The sequence below is a fragment of the Gorilla gorilla genome, chromosome 2 (assembly GCF_029281585.2).
Source record: "Gorilla gorilla gorilla isolate KB3781 chromosome 2, NHGRI_mGorGor1-v2.1_pri, whole genome shotgun sequence".
Classification (NCBI taxonomy): domain Eukaryota; kingdom Metazoa; phylum Chordata; class Mammalia; order Primates; family Hominidae; genus Gorilla; species Gorilla gorilla.
This window is the reverse complement of record NC_086017.1, coordinates 43,709,609-43,732,524: the sequence shown is the minus strand read 5'-3', so window position 1 is coordinate 43,732,524 and position 22,916 is coordinate 43,709,609. Positions and strand designations below refer to the sequence as shown.

The 22,916-nt window shown below is 36.6% G+C and overlaps 1 protein-coding gene across 2 annotated transcripts in view; it reads right to left on the bottom strand.

Moving 5' to 3' along the window:
* PDCD6IP (programmed cell death 6 interacting protein) overlaps window positions 1-22,916 on the bottom strand; it is a 68,075-nt gene that overhangs the window by 14,103 nt on the left and 31,056 nt on the right. For both annotated transcript variants that reach the window (XM_031009628.3, XM_031009627.3), the window contains exons 8-13: window positions 16,223-16,445; window positions 14,122-14,245; window positions 10,717-10,894; window positions 8,571-8,682; window positions 7,206-7,375; window positions 184-432 (exon numbers count right to left, since the gene is read on the bottom strand). In XM_031009628.3, coding sequence (XP_030865488.1) covers window positions 184-432; window positions 7,206-7,375; window positions 8,571-8,682; window positions 10,717-10,894; window positions 14,122-14,245; window positions 16,223-16,445 — 1,056 coding nt within the window. The remainder of the gene's footprint in view (window positions 1-183; window positions 433-7,205; window positions 7,376-8,570; window positions 8,683-10,716; window positions 10,895-14,121; window positions 14,246-16,222; window positions 16,446-22,916) is intronic.

Sequence of the window (22,916 nt, the reverse complement as noted above, 5' to 3'; positions counted from 1 at the left end):
ACTTTGTTTCATAGATAAAATTGATGTGCCAAGTTTAATTTTACAAAATATACATGTATTAAGTTCTACTCTTAACTACAGATATTCTCCAATGTCATTTTCCTAACTGAATATAGGTTTAGTCCAGACATATCTTTTCTGTAATTTTTAAAACACAGATCTTATTAAATACATAAATTTCACCTGAATATTTTTAAGAAGTCCCTCCTGTTTCTTTAGAGATTCTTGGACTTTAGTTGTAAGACCTCCATAGACTCGATCTAGTTCAGTAACAGAAAGAGCTTCTTCATTTATCACACCATCTTGAGCCAGGGCTGTCAAAAACTTGCTTGTCATGTCAAAATTCACAGATTTCAAGTCATTCTCCAGACCCTCTCTTTCCTTCTTTACTTCATCAAGATTTGACAATAAGGATTTTAAGACATTTACAACCTAAACAAAAAAGACATCTTAGTTTAACTGAAAAAAAAAAAAAAAAAGCCAATTTCGAGAAGGAAATAATATATAAAGGTTCATTCGGGCTGAGAGAGAGATGATTTCTCAGAGAGCCAAATATAAATTGAATGCCAGGTTTATATAGATAGACATTGTACCTTCAGTTGACTCATATTAAAACAAAAGCAGCATTAATAATAGCCAACATCTACAATTTACTGAACTCTTATGTGTTAGGCACATGCTAAAACACTTCAGAAATATAATTTCATATATTCCTTACAATACCCCATGGGGTATATATATTTATGACCTCTATTCCAAAGATAGGGATAACGAGTCTCAGAAAAATTAAGTGACATGGTTATACAGCTACTAAGGGGCAGGGGTGAAATTTGAGACCTAAGTCTGACTAGTTCCAAAACCAATCTCTTAGCCACTCTACACTCTACTCCCTCCCAATCATGGCTGTGAAGCAGGGGAAGGTATGATTTTGCTAGGTAAGTAGATATCCTATTTTGCCTAGAGAGACTGAGAGAGATATAGAGAAAGAGGTGAAGACAGAAATAGAGACAGTTATGAAGCAAGCATGGTAGATGGAGAAAGAAATAGAGAAAGATACAGATATAAAGGTATATACCACATTTATTTTATATACTGGGAGAGGAAAAGGAAAGAGGGTTCTTGTGCCTCTCTTCATATCATTAAGAGTTTTAGGCCAGATGTAGAGGTTCATGCCTGCAATCCCAGCACTTTAGGAGGATCACCTGAGCCTAGGAGTTCGAGATCAGCCTAGGCAACAAAGTGAGACCCCATTTCTACATTGAAAAAAAAAATTAGTTGGATGCAATGGTGTGCACCTGCAGTCACAGCTACTCCAGAGGCTGAGGCAGGAGAATTGCTTCAGCCCAGGGGGTCAAGGCTGCAGTGAGCCATGATCATGCCACTGCACTCCAGCCTGGGTGACAGAGAGAAACCCTGTCTCAAAACAAAATACAAAAACAAAACAGAGATTTATCTCTTGTATTCAGTCAAGACACTCTCTGACCTATACCCACCTGATTCATAAATACCCCTTTATATTCGTAGCGTTCAAGTGCCTTCTAATGAGCACTTTCAAGCTGCCCCTTTCACTCGTCTCTTCATACTTTGCTAAGACCACCAAGAACATCAACCCAGTCTCCCTATTCTGCTTGCCCCAATGATGCTCATAGAAAGAAAACTGGGGGAAAGACAAAGGAAGAAGAGGACATCACGAGCCCTGTCTCCACCCCTGTCTTTCTCATTACCAGCAGCAATTCCAATTCCCATGGATTCCCCTACCAACTGCCTGTTTCTAAAAATTCCTATTCTATTCTTTCTTCCACAGTCTTAGTTAACTCCTTGATAGGAACGTCCAAAGTAACATCCCTTTGTGAAGACCAGAGACTCGAGGTTTCTGCTAAATGTAGGTGAATTTCCTTTTTGGCCTTGTTTACATCCATATCATCCTAATTTTAAAATGGAAGGAAAGGAAAGGAACAGAAGAGGGAGGGGGGGAAGAGAGGAAGGAAGGGGGAAGGGAAGGAGAAAGGGAGGGAGAGAAAGAAGAGGGTACAGGGGAGAAGGCTGTGGAAAGAGAAAGAAATATGATTCCTAGAGTCTAGAAAGCATCAAACCACAGAAACTCTAAAAGGAAGGAGGAGGAGAAAGAATCATACATGGGTGGATATGACAAAGTCTGTTTAAAGACCTAGTAGAACTTGATATCAGACAATGTGAATAAAAGTTTCCTTCCAAGTGACTTCCAGGACATATTATTAAATGAGAAAAAAAGGATACAAAAGCATATATAGTATGCTGCAATTTGAGTAAGACAGAAGGAAAATCAGAAAATAAATATACACATACATAATATGTATATATGTATACATATGTATGCATAATTTGGGGGGGGGGTGTTTGTTGTTGTTCTTGCAAAAAGAAAATCAGTAAGGACAAACCAGAAACTAACGAATATGGTTACTTACAGCAAGTATACAGGAAAGAAGTAGAGGGAAAAGGAATGAGGCTTCTCTGCATGTACCTTTTGAATCATGAACATTTTTTACACACTCAAAAAACGAGATTAAGTCAAAACTTGAATATGGAAACAAATGGGTCTATCAAAGTGAAACGTAATTACATTAAAAAAATGTAATTACATAGAAAATAAAAAACACTTCAACTCTGACTATACTCCCTTAGAGACCATAATGGACTTAGTTACTGTGCAATCAAGGACAGGTTACTACTAAGAAAATTCAATTTTCACAACTGCAAAATGGGCATAATAGTACCTATTTCAGGACTGTTGTGAAGACTGAGATAATCTATATAAAGTGCTCAACATAACTTCTAACAAAGGGTAAGTATTCAATCATATTACTTAGATTAGGAAGAAAAGCTAACCACAACTTCCATGGTATCGAACCAGACTGATACAGAGGGTCAAATAGTTAACAAATTCTGTGATATTCAAAAATGCAATAATTCTAACTTTCTGGGGAAAAAAAATGCCATTTCAAACAACGAATTTATGAACCAACTTGTGGACTACCACACAAAGATAGAGATCCCTTATATTATGAACACCTTTTTAAAAAAATTCATATGCAGTACACTAGTTTAACATATTTCAGATTATAAGGCACTGGCTTCATTTTAACAGAGTAAATGAAGTAGAAAATGAATTAAACTGCTTCCACAAATGAATGACCAAGATAATAAGAAAACCACTGCCTAAATTTTCTTATAAATTCAAATTTGAGGTTTAACATGTTATCAAAGTATATAAATAATTAGAATCCTAGCATATTTATTTCTTATATACAGCTCCAGCTACCTTTCAACTGCAATTAAATGTATCCCTTTATTAAGTTAGGCTGCCAGTGATGATCATTCAAACAAATACTTTTTGTTTTGGGTACCATTCTAGATGCTATGGACACAACTACTAACAAAAACAGTCTTTTCCTTCATTTGGGGACCAGAGAGGATTAAACAAACATGCAAAGGGGAGGATTAAACAAATACACAAAAATAGAATAATGTGGGTAGACAATGACAAAGATGGAGAAGAGGTGACATCTGAGACTAATGAAAAAGAGGTAACAGCCACGGAAATGGGAAGAAAGCCCTGCACAGAAGGAAACGCAAATGTAAAAGTCCTGTGGCAGGCACAAACTTGGCAGGATCAAAGGAAAGAAAAAAAGGCCACTCTGGCTGAAGCATAGTAAACAAAAGGCAGAACAGGAGATGAGGTCAAACAGAATGGCAGGAATGGCATCACCTAAGTTGTCAATACTTTGTCTTTCAGATCAGGAACTTACAAACTTTTTTGGTAAAGGACCAAACAGGAAATATTTTTGCCTCAGTAGGCCACAGTCTCTGTTGCAACTCTTTTAACTGTGCTTTGTAGTGTGAAAGACAATGTGTAAATGAATGAGCGCAGCTACGTTTCAACAAAAATGTATTAACACTGAAATCTGAATTTTATATAATGCCCACATATTAAAACACTCTTTTGACTTTTTTTCAGCCATTTAAAAAATGAAGTAGGAAGTAGAGTTTTACATTTTAAAAATGTAAAACTCATTCTTAGCTCACAGGCCATACAAAGAGAAGAGGCAGGCTGGATTTGGCCCACAAGCCACAGCTTCCTGACCCCAGTTTTAGATTTAAAATCCTCTGTGGCATTTAACAGCACCAAGTACAATATGAGACAAGAAATGCCCTCAATGGGCCGGGCGCGGTAGCTCACGCCTGTAATCCCAGCACTTTGGGAGGCCAAGGCGGGTGGATCACAAGGTCAAGAAATCGAGACCATCCAGGCCAACATGGTGAAACCCCATCTCTACTAAAAATACAAAAATTAGCTGGGCACAGTAGCACATGCCTGTAGTCCCAGCTACTCGGGAGGCTGAGACAGGAGAATTGCCTGAACCCAGGAGGCAGAGGTTGCAGTGAGCCAAGATTTCGCCACTGCTCTCCAGCCTGGGTGACAGAGCAAGACTCCGTCTCAAAAAAAAAAGAAAGAAAGAAATGCCCTCAATGAAATCTTCTATTTTACTTTTATAACCTTGTCATTTTATTTTCAGAAAAGGCAAATAAGCAACTATGTCTACAGCAACGAACGCAGAAACTTGGTAGATTTACCCTACACTAAAGGTAACCTAGAGGAGTTTTTTGTCTCTTTATGTTAGGGACTCAAGGTACTCAGCACAGTTCTGCTGTGTTTGCAGATCCTCCACTAGTCTGTGAATCCAAAAAAGGCACTCCTCTGGGAGGGCACACAGTTTTAAACAATTCTCTTTATGCTCTACCTCTAAGGAGGTAAAGGGTTTTTTTTTTTTTAAAGTACCCCCTCCATTACTCCCAGCAGATGTAACACTTTGAGTATAACTGAACATCACCCTCGTGCAAAAAAATAGATGTTCCTTCCTCTGGCTAGACTCAGCCCCATATACATTAGGGCCAAGGCTTGGCCAGCCAATCACAGACTAGACTTCAGGCCACAGTAGATCATAGGCAACCAATCACAAGCAGTGATCCTAGGTATTTAATACAAAAATCTTTAAATACAAATTACCACTAGTCTGCAAAATCTGTCAGAGTATCTCAATATCTAAAACCAGATGTCCAAAGAGACTGAAAATAAGTAACCAGACAGTAGGCTTCTTCACAATAAAAGAAAAAACAGCCCTACCATCAAACTTGGACTTTCTAATAAAACATGTACGTTTGCATCACTCTAATCAGCAATCAAAAAACTGAGTTTTTATCATAAAAATTCTGGCTAAAATGCATCATCAACTATTATTACAACCATCTGAAATAGCTTTGATAAACCTGATGCTTGCCTTATTTGATTAAGGCACATGACAAACGAATATACAGAGAGTACTGAAATTTTTGTGGTTACCCCATCAAGAAAATCTAGCTTCCATAAAATTACTTCATACTGACTATAAAAGTTCCTTTTCTCCTGTGTAACACAAGTAAGGATTAATAAAACTGATATAACTGAATAAAATACCAATAAATCAGTGCATACTAATGCAGATTTTGCTTAGCACAAACCATTTTTGCTTTTCTACTGAAAGCAGAAGAATCAAAGGACGAAAGCCACGTAATTCTGAGTCATGTACAAGACACCAAAAAGAATACAAAGAAAGTACTAACCAGAAATCTTTTTCTAAAATAAAAAAGGCACCAAAATTTATTGCTGTTCGAAGGGTCTGCAGTTTCTTCTTCAGGTTCATTGTTCTTCACAAGTTAATCTTCTGACCACCTCCCTTTTCTCCCCTATGTCCTCAAAACAACAACTCACACATTCCTTGTTCCATTGGGTTCCCCCGTTAGATCCAGGTTCAATGCACATTCAGCTACGTAGCCTTCTCTTTCCTTTGAGAGGTGCCCAGTACCTGTGCATTTACTCTACACTAAAGGTAACCCAGAGCAGTTTTTTGTCTCTTTATGTTAGGGACCAAGGTGCTCAGCACTGCTCCTGAATAGTAGGCCTTCAAACACTTAGTGAATAAATAAATAAACAAACAGATTCCAGCCATTCTCAACATGTCTATAAACCTTCTGTCACAAGAAATCAGGAGTAAAAGCTGTCTTTGCAGATCCTTTGTACTTCGGATAACTCTCTAGACACAGCCATTACGCAGCCCTTCTCCGATCCTACACGTTTACTTTTTCTGCCTATCTACTCTGTTCTCATAATGTGCCAATCTCTTAAGAAGCCTCTGAAGAGAACTACTCCAAAATTACTGAAATTTAAGTACTTCATCTAAATCCTCGTAACATACTTCCTATACTTTCCCTGTGACATTTTTAAACTTCTTCCCTATATTACAGTCATCCTTGTACATGAGTAATATTCCACAATGGATCATAAATTGAGGGTAAAGCCTGTGTATAATTTGTATGTTAATTTTCCAATGTACCTACCACAGTGCCTTACACAGAGCAGATATCCAGTAGGTCTTGGAATAAATATATGAAATATATAAAATGCTTCTATGGAAAGACAAATAAGGAACAAAACTCATACTTTTCAGAACTTACTATCCCAGGAAATTTACTTTTTTCAAGAAGTTTTCAGCAGTATTTCTTGCCCTTTGGCTTGTTTTCCTGTGCAGAGACTGGGACCTCTATCTTTTCCTACTAACTTACCCTATCTCCCCGTGATAGGTCATTAAATTATACTTGCACTTTCTCTTCTTTTAGGACTTTCCAAATCAGATACCCTACTATTCAATTTTCTCTTTCCTGTCATCAGTAGAAACACCATGATGGTGCTATCCATTTATTAACATGCACATCTTGTCAATCTTCCTTTCAAAGGTAGTTCCGGTGAAACAAGGTGGAAGGGAGTATAGAATAATGTAAGAAATAAAGAATTTGTGTATCTGGCTATACCCAGTCCTTTCATTTCAGGAAATGTCTATACTTCCAAGCTTCTCTCTTTTATAAAACCCAAATTAAATACTGTTGACCTATGAAGTATCTATAATTTAGTTCAAAAAAGGGCATTCAATAAATGGAAGTTACTATTACAGGACAGTTAATATTAGTATAATTATCTATTACACAGTCTATATACTACTTTAAATATAACAACCCCAATTTATTTCTGCATTTTTTTAAAGTTGACAATAAGAAATTGGCAGTTCATTATATAAAATGGCTTGAATGTGGTTTTCTTAAGCAGATGACAACCCACATCAAAGTGTCCTTCTTACCTCACTGCCCTGCATGGTCTTTGCTGGATTAGCAGAAGGGATGGCAGCATTCAGCTCAGGCTCTGGCTTACACAAAAGCACGATGGTGTCACGATGAGACTGGTAACATTCTTTCACTTGTCCATCTGCCTGCACAGCTTTATCTAAAACTGTTCTGAAGTTGGTTCCCTCTGGGAGAAAATAAAAGTTTGCAGAGCACAAAAATGATTCTAACAGCAACGTTTATCGGCTGGTTATACGTTGAGTTCTAGTCTCCAACTTTACTTATCCTCCCCTTCTATAGACCCCAATTCACTTAATAATAAAAACAGCTTCTGACAGTCTTTGCGTTCTCCTTTTTAGAAAGATGACAAAATCACTTATAAAATCAAAAGCATAGCTATACCTTAAAATACATTTGGTGGTTACTATCTGCCAAATAAAAGCTAATTAATATTAATCTTTTCCTATAACTCATGAATGTAGAAGAAATCATTCTCTCCAAAAATTGGTCCATTTATTTTAAAAGTATTCCTCTGTCAAAAGAGCAATGTGACTTAAAAAAAAAAAAGATTTTTAGAAAAATCTCAATAATATACGAACTTTTTACAAAATAAAACTAATCTCCAGTCACCATGAAGATAGCATTTATCTCAGCAAGCACAAAATCTTAATAATCAAAGTCTTAAGAAGCATAAATTTGGCCTCAAAATAACTTAAAGCTCTTTTTTTTTTTTTTTTTTACCACCCAGGATTCACTACTAAATGAAAAAAATTACAAAGCCATAAATGTAATATGCTCTCATTTATGTTTTTAAAATATGCACAGGGGCCAGGCATGGTGATTCAAGCCTGTAATCTTATCACTTTGGGAAGTGGAGGCAGGTGGATCACTTGAGGCCAGGATTCAAGACAAGCCAGGGCAACATGGTAAAACCTCGTCTTTGCAAAAAATACAAAAATTAGCCGGGCATGGTAGCACATGTCTACAGTGTCAGCTACTCAGGAGGTTGAGGTAGAAGGATTGCCTGAGCCCTGGAGGTTGGGGCTGCAGCGAGCTGTGATCCTGCCACTGCACTCCAGCCTGAGTGACACAGCGAGACCTTGTCTCAAAAAAAAGAAATAAAATAAAATATGCACAGAGTTTGGAATAGAAAATGAAAGTTGGAGGATCATTTTAACTTTTCACTTTATACCCTTCTTAAAAATCTGTACTTCTCACAATTGGCAGATTACTTTTGTGAACTTTTTTAATCTTTATACTAAAACTGAGGAAAAACAGTTTCGGTAAAAATGAATTTACAACTGAGCCTAATTTAATCAAGCAAAAATGTGGGTCGAAATTGGGAATTTATTCAAATGAAGGTCATTTATACACATTTTTACCTGCTCTTAAAGGCTTATACAGTTCATTGGATGGTGTCCTTTGCCAGCGTTCCTTAAATTTTGCTCTTAAATCATTATCGGTTGCTTCTTCTTCATCCAACAACCTTAATGACTTTAAAAGGAAGCAAAAAGAACCCTGAAATGTCATTTCTGGTATAAAAACTTTAATACATTTAATAAATGTTCATACACAATATAAGTGAGAATTTGGTGAGATGGGAATACTAGGTTAGAATATAAATCGACTTTTTTCTTGCAGACATCTAAGTTATAATGCATTTAACAAAAAGTCTTATAAATTTAAGGGTGAATTAGCTATCACCTTTCTCAGTTAAAAAAAAAAAGGAAGAATAAATAAGAGACTATTTACATCCATATATCAATTTAAAGAAAGTTTTAAGATTAAAATAAATAAATAGAAGCTATAAACAAAACAAAGGGGAAAACTGATCAATTACATTAAAAAATAAAAAATTTAGACTTTCATTCCAATACAACAAACAGAAAATTATGTTTAATATATTTTTAAATGCCTTTTTAATGCACAGATAAGATGACAGGATAGTAGGGGGCCAGAAACACAAGGAAATACTAATCTACCAGTAGACACAGTGCTAGCACCAACAATGTATGACAATCCCTGATAGCTTAGGACAAAGAATAGCAAACTTGTGTCAAACACCACAGAGTAAATATTTTAGGTTTTGTGGGCCACAGTCTATGGTACATAGAATTCTTCTTTTTTGACAATGCTCTAAAAAAGATAAAAATTATCCTTAACTAGTGAACCATACAAAAGTAGGCCACAAGCTAGCACTGGCCCACCATCCATAGTTCACCAGCTGTGTAGTTCACCATTGACTTGGATTGTGAATTTAGAACATGAAAAGTCAACAAGAAACATAGGTAGGGACAATAAAAGGTGAGAGGTCAGATCAAAAGCACTCTCCACCCTCAAACTGGTATACTTCCAAACAGGTGATTCTCAGTGGATGAATTTTTGAAACAGAAAACTGCCCTACAGAAGAAAACACGCCTGTCTGGACCTTGGCTCTAAAGAAAAAAGAAAAAACAAGAAGTATTATCTGAGATTCCTGATCAAAAGCCTGAACTTGGGACTAGAAACCGCACTATCTGTGTGACACAAAGTCTTAAGATACATTACTACTATAATTAAAAGATTATAAAAGAAAGGAAAAAACCTCTTAAGTTTGAGGAGGTGCCAGGTATATAATGCCTTTTTATGGCAGAAGCAAACACAAATTCTTTCTAGAATTCACCTTAAACCCAGATCTCAATGAATTCCCACAAATAAGTACAGGAAATATGAATGCACAATCAAAACTCACTGAACACTAAATGCAATTCAGTATTCTGTACTGGATCTTGGAACAGAATGAGGAACACTGGTGGAATAACTGGTAAAATCTGAGTAATAATACTGTACCAATGTCAATTTCCTAGTTTTAACAAATGTGCCATGACCGCATAAGATTTTAACTTTCAGGGAAGCTAGGTGAAAAATATACAGGAACTTTCTACACTAAATTTGCAGTCTCTGTAAATCTGAAACTATTTTTTAAAGTTTTAAAAAACAGTAACAAAAAAACTGAACACAAGAGAAAACAAGCCACCATAAGCAAGAATCAGCAAAAATTACACATCATAGACTCAAACCCACAAAAACTACAGATATTGGAATTATAAGATAAATAATATAAAACAAATATATTTAATATATTTTAAGAAATTAGGGATAAATTAAAGGGTTTAACCTTCCAGGTTAAGACAAATTAAATTAAAAAGAAAAATCTTGCTACATGCTATGTATAAAATAAATCAATAATTACAAAGACTGAACAGTTTGTATGACAGTTGATTTCTCACAGTATACTAGTTTTACACAGTGGTCATTTGAGTTTCATTAGTGTGTACTTACTTACCCTTAAGATAAGAATGAAACCCATTCTCACTCAACCAGAATTTCTCTTATGCTAAAGAGAAGGCTCTGGGCCACAGTAAATTCATCAAAGTGATGAATACTAACTATACTGTACTAGCATGAGGAAGTCTCCAGTCCCAATCCCTGCTGGACATCAACGGATCACAGTGTTTATACTTGAAAAGCAAATCTTATAAAACATACCTCATCTAGGATTTCTCTATTTCGTTGCAGTAATTCAGGCAGTTCTTTAATCAACTGATCAACAGTCTGGATGCCTCCCTGTTCAATCACAGATCTGGATTTAGTCAGTATAGACTGAGGTACAGTGTCTCCAGACACATCTTCAATTGCTGCTGGAAGATTAAGGGAAGCTAGCACCCTGAAAAAATGAGATACTATGTTATATTGAAGTCTAAAACAATTTAACTCCTCACCAATACTTACTTTATTTAACTTAGTATTCTATAACCAAATCAACAGCAATGGAGTTAGCACCCAGAAAAACTGGATAAGCCCTATCAATTAAAAGCAAAGCAAAGATTAACAGAAAACAAAAAAAATCAGTGATTGATAAAATTAAACCAAAATCATTAAAAAATGAAGCCCACAATTCAGAATTAAAAGCCAAAAAATAGGCTGGTGCAGTGGCTCACACCTGTAATCCCAGCACTTTGGGAGGCCAAGACGGGCGGATCACCTGAGGTCAGGAATTCGAGACCAGCCTGGCCAACATGGTGAAACCCCATCTCTACTAAAAATACAAAAATTAGTCAGGCGTAGTGGTGAGCACCTATAATCTCAGCTACTTGGGAGGCTGAGGCACAAGAATCACCTGAAGCCGGGAGGCGAAGGTTGCAGTGAGCCAAGATCTCACCACTGCATTCCAGCCTGGGCGACAGAGTGAGACTCCGTCTCGGAAAAAAAAAAAGTCAAAAAATAAGAAAAACTATGACCGCATTAAAATATATTAGGTATCGTTGGCTTACAGTTCAAACTTCTTTCAGTCTAAGTAATTAAAAGTCAAAAATTCTATCCTAAAAAAGCAGTCTTTTATACTTTTGATTGTTACAGCATCTCTAACAAATCAGAAACAATACACAAAATATTTTTTTCTTTTTTGCTCTCTTTCAACAGAATCAATAGTTATAATTTCACATCATCTAGGCAAAATGTCAACAGAAAATAGATGATCTAAGTATTCATTACAGAATCTTCATCTGTTCTCAGTTTTGTAGCACAATAACAATTCCTCAGTTATTTCAGTTACATGATGGGGAAGGGAGGTACATATCCCTACCTACTATGTAAAGACAAAAAGGCAAATGAAATGATGTAATACAATGAACTCCTCAGAAAATAAGCTCTGTAAAATCTCAGACTGCCTGTTTATCATATGCTAGAGTAAACTTACATTCCTTTCTTGTTAGAGAAAAATGATGGTAAAATCGATGCATTAATCAAAACTAAAAACATGAAAAGGCAAGCCAACTACAAGAGAAATACAGTTGGCCCTTGAACAACACAGATTTGAACTACGTGAGTCCGTGTACCTGTGGACTTTCACCTCTTTCACCTCCGCCACCTGTAAGACAGCAAGACCAACCCTCCTTCCTCCTCTTCCTCAGCCTACTCAAACTTGAAATAGACAAGGATGAAGACCTTTATGATGATCCATTTCCATTTAATCATAGTAAATATATTTTCTCTTCCTTATGATTTTCTTAATAGCATTTTTTCTCTAGCTTATTTATTATAAGAATATACTATATAATACATATACAAAATATGTGTTAATTGACTGTTTATGTTATCAGTAAGGCTTCTGGTCAACAGCAGGCTATTAGTAGTTAAGTTTTGGGGACTCAGAAGTTATATGCAGATTTGACTGTGCAGGGGGGTCAGCATCCATAACCCCATGTTGTTCAGGGTCAACTATATTCTCAATTATATGTATCTGACAAAGGACTTGCCTCCAAAATATGTAAAGAACTCTTTAACTATTAAGAAAAACTCAGTTTTAAAAACTGAGAAAAAGATTTCAATAGATACTTTACAGAAAATATATGAATGGCTAGTAAGCATATGAAAAGCTGCTCAGTATCATTAGCAATTAGGAGAATGCAAACTAAATCACAGTGAGATTCTGCTACACACACACTAAAGTAGCTAAAACTAAAAAGACTGACATACCAAGTATTGGTGAGGATGCAGAACAATTGTATTTCTCAAACAGTGCAGATAGGATATAAAATGGAACAACCACTTTGGAAAACAACCTGGCAATTTTGTATAAAATTAAATATGCTAACCACACAACCTAACAATTCGTCTCCTAAGTATTTACCCAAGAGAATTAAAATATGTCCACACGAAGATTTATACATGAATGTTCACAGAAACTGAAATGCCCATTAACAGGTGAAAGAGTTAACAAACTGCTCTATAACCATAAAATGGAATACTGCCCTATAACCATAAAATGGAATACTGCTCAGCCATAGAAAAGACTGAAACTGATACACATAATATAGATGAATCTCAAAAACAGTAGCTAAGTGAAAAAAAGCAAAACACATTCTAAGTATATACTGTAAATACTCTAAGTACTGTATATGCATATGCTAGAATGATTACACGTATTTTAAATTGTATAAAAAGTAAAACTAAACTTAAGACAGGGAGCAGATCAATAGCGGCCAGGGGCCAGAAGAAGAAGGACTGGGAAAAGGGCATGAGAGAATTTTTTTTAGGGTAACAGTAATGTTCTCTAACTTAATCACAGTGCCGGTTACATGGGTACATACATTTATCAAAACTAACTAAATGACCAAGCATGGTGGCTCATGCCCGTAATCCCAGCACTTTGGGAGGTCAAGGCAGGAGGATCGCTTGAGCCCAGGAGTTCAAGACCAGCCTGGGCAACAAAGTGAGATCTTGTCTCTATAAAAAAATCAAAAAATTAGCCAGGTGTGGTGGCTTGCACCTGTGGCCTCAGCTACACAGGAGGCTGAGGCAGGAGGATCACCTGAGCCCAGAAGGTTGAGACTGCAGTGAGCCATGTTTAGTGTTTACACCACTGCACTCCAGCCTGGTGACAATAAGACCCTGTCCCAAAAAACAAATATATATATATATACACATAAATATATATATATACACATACACACACACACACACATATACATATAATAATAATTGAACTGTGTACTTAGAATAGGTGTATTTTGTGTGTGTAAAATATACCTAAAAATTTTTTAAACCAATGAATTATTTTCTTAGTATTCAATCCATCAGAAACAAAAATTGGTTCAGAACACTAAATGTACCATGCATCTGAGTTCATTTCTACTTCTCATTTCCCCCAAATAAATACCTCTTAAAATATAAATTTTTAGTCAAATATCCTCACCTTGTTTCTATAATTTCTTCCAACTATATTTGCTAGAGCTTCATAAATACAGTGTCCAACAAAAATAGTTGTGTGTGTCTACATTTTCTATTTTATATACTCTTGACATTTAGCTCTAAGCTCAGAAACTAAAATGTTCATAAACTAAAGAACAACCAAACGGAAAACTTTAGGCTCTAAAATTAAGCTCTACCTACCCATTTGCCAAAGTGGTGGCTTCTCTCATCTGAGCAATTGATCTGTTAACCAAATCGGCTTTCCTCTGATTATAGGCAGCCAAAGACTGCTGTACTGACACAGGAACCATCTTCTCAAACAGATCTAAAATTAGGAAGAGAAATTACAACAAAATTTTAAGACAAAAACCCGAACTGTAAAAGTGACTGTTTATATTTTCTTTCCAATATTCACATAGTCTATAAATATTTGATATTTAAAGATCAAAATGTCAATAGTCTATTGACATTTAAAGATCAAAACTAAATCACTATTTAAAGCACAATGATAAAGAGAATTTTTAGATCACTACATTCATGGACAACGGCGACAATGAAAAGTTTCTTCTTTGAACTTAATTTTCTTTAACTTTTTCAGATGTGTTGATCACTGAGTTTGAGGGATCTTCAGTGACACTGTTCATCTGTTGATTAAACTGAATGAGGGGCCGGGAGCAGTGGCTAAGGCCTGTAATCCCAGCACTTTGGGAGGCCGAGGCAGGTGGCTCACCTGAGGTCAGGAGTTCAAGACCAGTCTGGCCAACTTGGCAAAACCCCATCTCTACTAAAAATACAAAAATTAGCCAGTGTAATGGTAGGAGCCTGTAGTCCCAGCTACTGGGGAGGCTGAGGCAGGAGAATCGTCTGAACCCAGGAGGCGGAGGCTGCAGTGAGCCGAGATTGCGCCACTGCACCACAGCCTGGGCAACAGAGCAAGACTCGGTCTCAAAAAAAAAAAAAATTGACTGAGTGGGTCACGGCAGCAGGATTCCATTTCTGGCTCCAACACTTCCTAGCTATGTGACCTTGAGGAAATTACTTAACCACTCTGTGCATCAGTATCCTCATCAAATAGGGATAATAACAGTACCCATCTCAGGGCACTTCTGAAAACAAATGAGCTAATATTTGTAAAGTGCTTAAAGAGTGCCTGGCACATGGTAAACACTTTGTGTTTACTAAATAAACATATAATCACCCTTTCCCAGTAACAGAATATTCTCCTTGGAATCTCAGCTAGAGGCTACCATCTGTTGTATACATCTACAATATAATAACATTTATTTATCTCATACAAATACCACTCCAGAAGTTTACATGTTTAAAGAAATAGGCCGGGCACGGTGGCTCATGCCTGTAATCCCAGCACTTTGGGAGGCTGAGGCAGGTGGATCACCTGAGGTCGGGAGTTCCAGGCCAGCCTGACCAACACGGAGAAACCCCGTCTCTACTAAAAATACAAAACTAGCTGGGCGAGGTGGCAGGCGCCTGTAGTCCCAGCTACTCGGGAGGCTGAGGCAGGAGAATCACTTGAACCCGGGAGGCAGAGGTTGCAGTGAGGGAGATAGCGCCATTGCACTCCAGCCTGGGCAACAAGAGCGAGACTCCGTCTCAAAAAAAAGAAAAGAAAAAAAAAGAAATATTTTTGTGGTTATTTTTATATTTATATTTATTTTATTTTATTTATTTATTTATTTATTTTTGAGAAAAGATCTCACTCTGTCACCCAGGCTGGAGTATGGTGGCACGGTCTCAGCTCACTGCAACCTCCACCTCCTGGGCTCAAGCAAGCCTCCCACCTCAGCCTCCAGAGTAGCTAAAGCCACAGGCATGCACCACCATGCCCAGTTAATTTTTTTTTTTTTTTTTTTGGTAGAGACAGGGTTTTGCCAGTTGCGCAGGCTGGTCTCTAACTCCTGAGCTCAAGCAATCTACCCATCTCAGCCTCCCAAAGTGCTAGGATTACAGGTGTGAGCCACCACATCCGGCCATATTTGTTTATTTTTAATGGCAGCATCTTAAATAACAAATGTTAAGTTAACAAAATGACAAGTGCTACAGTCTTAATCAAACACACAGTTTCAAGTCTTCTAACTATTGTATACTTTACATATGCTTTATTATTGTTTACTTTCCATCTTAACATTGCACTGACACAATATTTATTCTCATATTCATTTTAAACAACATGAATACAAATTATATTCAAAGCATACAACAGCAATTATGTGATTTTTAGCTAGGAAAAACAGAGTAAACTAGAGAAAAATGAGATTAAAGTGTGTCTGAATAACTGACATACCAGTAAATTTCTGACTGATGGGTACATTGACTGGGGTAGATTTCACAAGTGTGGCTTTGCCAATAGGATCTAGATCTTTAAGGTCTGGAACTCGATCATGATAAATGAAGTCATTATCCTTCTTTGCTGCAGTAAGGGCACGATTGATTTTGTCAGAAAAATCCTTCACATTAACATATTCATCATAGCGAGACGCCACGGTTTTAATCAGTTCTGCTGCATGCTAAAAAGAAAAACGTCAACAACAAAAAAAAAAAGAGGGAGGTGATTTTCTTTCTCTTTCCCCACCAAGTATTTAAGCATTGGTTTCAAAAAAAAAAATCTTTAATTTGAAGACTTGCATTTCCAGCAATGTGGCTGACAGGATTACCTGGAAATTCTCCGATCACAAAATACACGAAAACTGAAGGATAATATATAACAGCTATCCCTATAAACACACAGGCAAATTATCAAGATAATAAAAGAAATCCATGAGCCCATCAGTATAAACTGACATTGAAGAAAGCTGGCTATTGGGTTCTTTCTTTTTTTCCTTCTATTTTTTAGACAGAGTCTCACTCTGTGACGCCCAGGCTGGAGCACAGTGGCGCGATCTCGGCTCACTGTGACCTCCACCTCCCAGGTTCAAGCAATTCTCCCACTTCAGCCTTCCAAGAAGCTGGAATTACAAGCATGCACCCCCACGCCAAGCTAATTTTTGTATGTTTTGGTAGACATCAGGTTTCATCATATTGGCCAGGCCAGTCTCCAACTCCTGATCTTAAGTGATCTGCCCAACTCAGCTTCCCAAAGTGCTGGGATTACAGGCTTGCGCCACTGTGCCCTGTCTGGCTGTTGGGTTATTTCTACATCCAAAGAATTAGCAATTAAAACTTATTAAAGGCCCTCATGGAGAACTGAAACAAGGGTCTGGAAACCACACAACACAGAGAACTGAGATGCACCTCTTTCACTCCTTCACATGAAGGCAGGAACCTCAAACGGCCTAACTCTCAGTGAAAGGGTGGATCTGAAAAAAATTATCCAACAACACAGGAAGTGAACAACATGTCAACATCAATAAGAATTTTTTTTTAAGTTTGGCCTTATAAAAAAATGAACATATGCCACATACAAATTTAGGTGGTATTAGATATAGTGACACCATATAAAATAAAAAGCATTATTAGGGATAAATATAATACATAATCTTTTAATATTTGCCAATTTGCCAGAAAGATGTAAAATTTCTTATATTTTGCATGTAATAGTATCTATATAAACAATTATAATGAGAAACTGACACATTTACCCATAATCAAAGTGGAAGATTTTTACATATCTGTCTCAGCAATGGCTGGACCAGATTAAAAAAAAGTGTAAGATTATAGAAGATTTGAGCAACACAATTAACGAGTTTGGTTTACCAGACATAGAGAACACTAGACTCCACAAATAGAGAATATATTATATTCTCAGGCATATAGAAAGCATCTACAACTATAAAATGACCAGATGAAAAGATAAGGCAAGTCTAAAACACCAAAATAACAAGAATACAAAAATGGTTTAATACTAGAAAATCTACTTATATAATTCTCCAAAATAATAAGTTAAAAAATCAAATTTCTCCATAGATGTTGAAAAAGTATTTGATAAAATTCAATATTCTTGATTTTTTTAAAATCTTCGTAAAATAGAAATTATAGTTCCTTAACATGATAAAAATCTTAACCTCCAAAGCTGGTATCATGCTTAGAGAAAGATAACCAAAACAAAACAAAAGCTACCCTTCAGCGTAAACTAGGAAACGGGAGATTGAACAAATTTAAATCACTTTTTAAATTTGTAAATCAAATTTGATTTGTAAATGTGGTTGAACCCTCCCCCAAATAGCAAACACTAGTACCAGAACCTGTGTGCTATACACAGAGGGGGAAGAAAGGGAAGTGCTAAGGGTGCCACCCTAAGTTAAAACTACTTTAAGCAAATCTGAAAACAACAAAACAGGATGAGAAAACCTTGCCAGGTGACGGTAAAGGCAAAGCCAACTGGCCCCTATCATGCCACCAGGGGACCACAGAAAAAAATGTGATGCTGAGGGGCCTCATCCCAAGAGAGCTGGTGAGAAAAAGAAGCAGACAGATTAACTAAAAAGACAGGGTTGCTAGGGGGAGCAGAAAGAGAGAACAGAAAAGTAGGGAGGGAGAAGAAAGGGCATAAGCACTCAGAAAATGCCAGCAAAATATAAACCCTAAAAGTAGATGCATCAACTTGAAATGCAAAGGCTGTGAGGAATTCAGGGAAGCACAGGTACAGAGGTAGTGGGATTCTTCCTAATCCAGGGTAGGCTTTAAGAGCCAGAGAAGTGCACCTTAGGAGGGAGCCCTTAACACAATGATGCTTATAAAGCTAACCCTGCCCATTTCCCTGCACAGGAACCCCCAGCAAAATCAATCTCATTCAAACCTAAGTAACTGAAAAGTCAACTCATCTCTCAATACAAAAAAACCATAAGGAAAAAACTGAAAACAAGCAGTATATCTTTCCAGTAGATAATGAAAGCTCATCAAAGAAATATTGCCACAAAGTAGATGAAAACAGCATGCTAAAAACTAAACTAAACTAAAACACTTAAGAACACAATGACAGTACCAAAAGAACAGAGGACTGGATGGCCCAAACCAGAGTGAGTGATAGCCAAATAGCAAAAGAATATGAAACAGGAAGTGACAGAACTCACAAAAGTAAAGAAAAATACAAATTTATTTAAGAAAGCAAGACTGAGACATTTATACAAGGAGCAAAAGGGAAAACAGACATCACAGAAATCATAGTAAAAAACATACAGAACAAGAAAAAGTGAAGAAAACAACACAGAAGTTGGGAAGGAGGAGGCTGTTACAAATTAAAGATTTAGAGGGCATATCAATCAAACGCAAAGTGAGGACTTTGTGTGGATCCTGATTTGAACAAACCAAGACCCCTGAGAAAAAAATCAGGGAAAACTAAACTAGATGTGGATAATACTGGATTACGACTATTAACTACTAATTCATATTAATATTAATTTTGCTAGATTGGGATAATGACCCATCTAGCAAAATTTCTTAATTTTTTAAATTTTTGTTTTTTAATTTTTTTAAATCTTTATCTCTTAGAGACACAGGCTAAAAAACTTAAGAATGAAATGATACGTGAGATAGTTGTAAAATACTCCAAAAAAATGAGGAAAGGAGAAGTAACTAAAACACAAAATAGCGAAATACTGATAATCACTTAAGTTGGGTAACAGAAATTCAATGATTCATATTTTTATATATGTTTGACCATCATAGTTACACAACTACACGTTTATGTATGTTTTCCATCATAGTTAAACAAAAGAAAATTCATATGAAGAAACATATGCAAGAATAGTCAGGAAAATCCAGAAAATGACAAAATTTAGGAAACAAGCAAGGACAGGCAGAAAAATTCAAAAAATGAGAGATAATACCTATCAGACATTAAAACAGTCTCAAGTATAAATAACTAAAATGATATGGAACTGGAGTATGAACAGATAAACAAGTCAATGAAACAATAAAAGCAGAAATAGATCCCAATATATACCGTGAATCTAATGTGTGATAAAGTCAGAATGTCAGATCAGTGAGGTAAACAAGGCTATTATAAAATAAATGGTTTGGGGACAACGGGCTAGCCATTTGGAAGAAGACTTTAAAAACTGGATCCATATCTAGCACCACACATCAGGATAAATTCCAAGTGGATCAACAACCCAAATATGTAACAAATTACAGACGTATTTATATTTTGCTATTGGCAATCCCATTTCTATTAATTTATTTAAGATATACCTGCTGCTATATACGGGACTGTGCTCCCCAAATTTCGTATCTTGAATCCCTAACTCCTAATGTGATGGTATTTGAACATGGGACCTTTGGAAAATAATGGGGTTTAGATGAGGTCATGAAGGTGGGGCCTCATAGGGGATTAGTTCCCGCACAAGAAGAGACACCAGAGGGCTTCCTCCTGCTGTTCACCATATGAGGACACAGAGAGAAGGCCATCTGTACATCTCACCAGAATATGACCATACTGGCACCCTGACCTTGGATTTCCAGGCTCCAGAACTATAAGAAAATAAATTTCTGTTGTTTAAACCACCCAGTTTATGGTGTTCTTATGGCAGCCTAAGCTAAGACACCTGCTGAAGTACAAGATAACTTGTGTACGTGATTTTTTACTGTAGCATTGTTTATAACAGTGAATCTTGGAAACATTCAAGTATCCAGCAATAGGAGACAGCAATAAACTGTGGCTTACACAGTGAAGTACAATGCAGCTCTAAGGATGGTCTCCCTGTTGCTGAATTAAGATGAAGAGATCTTCAGGATACATTGTTATATGAGAAAAGAAGGTACACAACACTGTATATATTAATAGCATACTACCACTTCAGTAAGAATGAGAAGTGAGAATGTGCAATATGTGTGTGTGTGTGTGTGTGTGTGTGCTACGTATATATTTGCTTCTATTTCAAAGAAAGAAAAAAAACAAGAAATTAATGGAAATTAACTATGGGGCAGTGGGAATAATGGAAGGAGGGAACAGGATAGAGGGAAAAAGAGGAACAGGAATTGAACTATATAACCTTATATATACCTATTTTCCCAATTTTGAAAAATTTCAAGCCCACAAAATAATTAGCTAGGTTCAACAATTACCATTTTGCCACATTTGCTTTATCTATTCCTTTCCCATACAAACACATAATCAAGTACCTTTTTTTCTTTTATTGCAGAACTATCTGAAACTGAAGTTAGATGTTAAAAGCCCTCATCCCTAAACACATCAGCAAGTATTCTATAAGGACAATCTCCTTAATACCTACAACCTAGTATCATAACTAAGAAAACAATACTTGCACAAAATCAGATTTACAATCTTGCTAGGTCCCTCATTAATGAGTCAAATAAATCTTTGACATGTAGTCATTCTATGTGAGTCATGTTTTTATATCTGTGTGTGTGTGTGTGTTTCTATATCTTTTTGAAAATTGTATTTCATCGTCTTTGAAGATCCACCAAGATGACCAAGAAGATCCATCTTCTGGGGCCACATAAACTGCACTGTTCAAGAAGTGCAACTCATGAGCTGTATTAAGCTCAGGTACAATTTTTCTTGGCCCCAGAAGTGATTGATTCCAAGCAGTTATTTTACCTTTGCTGCCATTTTATCTATTGTTTTGATTTTCCTGATTGTGATTTTATTTTCATTTCTGGTTTGCACAGGACCAATAAGTTATTTCTCTTTGCTAGCAGCCATAACTAGAAAGTTGGTTTAATAGTGTGACCTCCTAAGATCTCCGTCAGAATCATGGGTTATTATTCTCTACTAAGTGAGAAACTACAGCGAATATGGTTTATTGGTCAGCTTCTTGTCTGTTCTGTTTGCCTTCTTGGGAGTGCAAATCAATTAAAAAATATTTCATGCCTACTGGAAAGAATAACTGCCCTCTGAAATATGGATCAGTGAGTGTGTTTTGTGTTAACTTTTTTTTGAGAAGGGGTGTCACTATATTGTCCAGGCTGGCCTCAAACTACTAGCTTCAAACGATCCTCCCACCTCAACCTCCCAAGTAGCTGGACTACAGGCAGGTGCCATCACACCCAACTTCTGTCTTAACTTTAACCTATAACTAAAGCTGTAAAACTAAAGCTGCAAAATCTATGTGTCTATAACTGAGGAAAAGTCTTTACCTCCCTCCCATTGTGTGAATCTGAAATAGTTTCCCTTTTCAGGGGTACTTAAAAATGAGATTAAATTTCAAAAGGAGTTCTTTCTCTGACTGATTTATAGAGACTAAATATGGGCTTATTTAAATCTAATAGTCCCAGAAACCAGAAAATAAAGAAACTAAACTTACAATTTAAAATATGCTAGCCTTAAAAAAAAGAATCCTTCCCACAAATTCCTTGTTCAGAATCATTTTTATATATAAATCTAAGTTACTGTAATCAAAGTGAAGCCCCAGACACATCTCGGTCTGACTTTTTTAAAAAGACTTTCTCTGATTTGGTCACTGTGAGATGCTTTCCCATGAAAAGGCTAATTAATTAATCTGAACCTCCTAAACAACATTTCCATTGTTATGGTCTGAATGTGTCTCCCAAAGTTCATGTATTCCCAATCCCAAAGTGTTGGGACGTGGGGGCATAATAAGAGGTGATTAGGTCAAGAGGGCTCTGCCCTCATGAATAGATTAATGTCATTATCATGGGAGAGGGTTAGTTATCAAGAGAGGGGCTTCATTGAGCAGTTCGGCTCCCTCTTGCTCTCTCTCACTCACTAGCACTCTCTTGCCCTTCTACCTTTCACCACAGGTAACACAACACAAAGGCCCTCACCAGGTGCCAGCACCTTGATATTCGACTTCTCAGCCTTCAGAATTGTGACAAATTTCTGTTCTTTATCAATTACCCAGTCTGTGGTATTCTGCTATAACAGCATAAAATGAACCAAGACATCCATAGTATCTTCTAAAAATCAGTACATATTTAAACTTCCCTAACTCAAATGCCATAAGTCATCTTTCTATCCTCTGTCTACCAATACTCAAAACACAAACAACTCATACAAACAGCTCTTGCTCCTGCTGGCAAGTTGCCTCAGGTGGCATAATGTCACAGCAAGTTTCTGA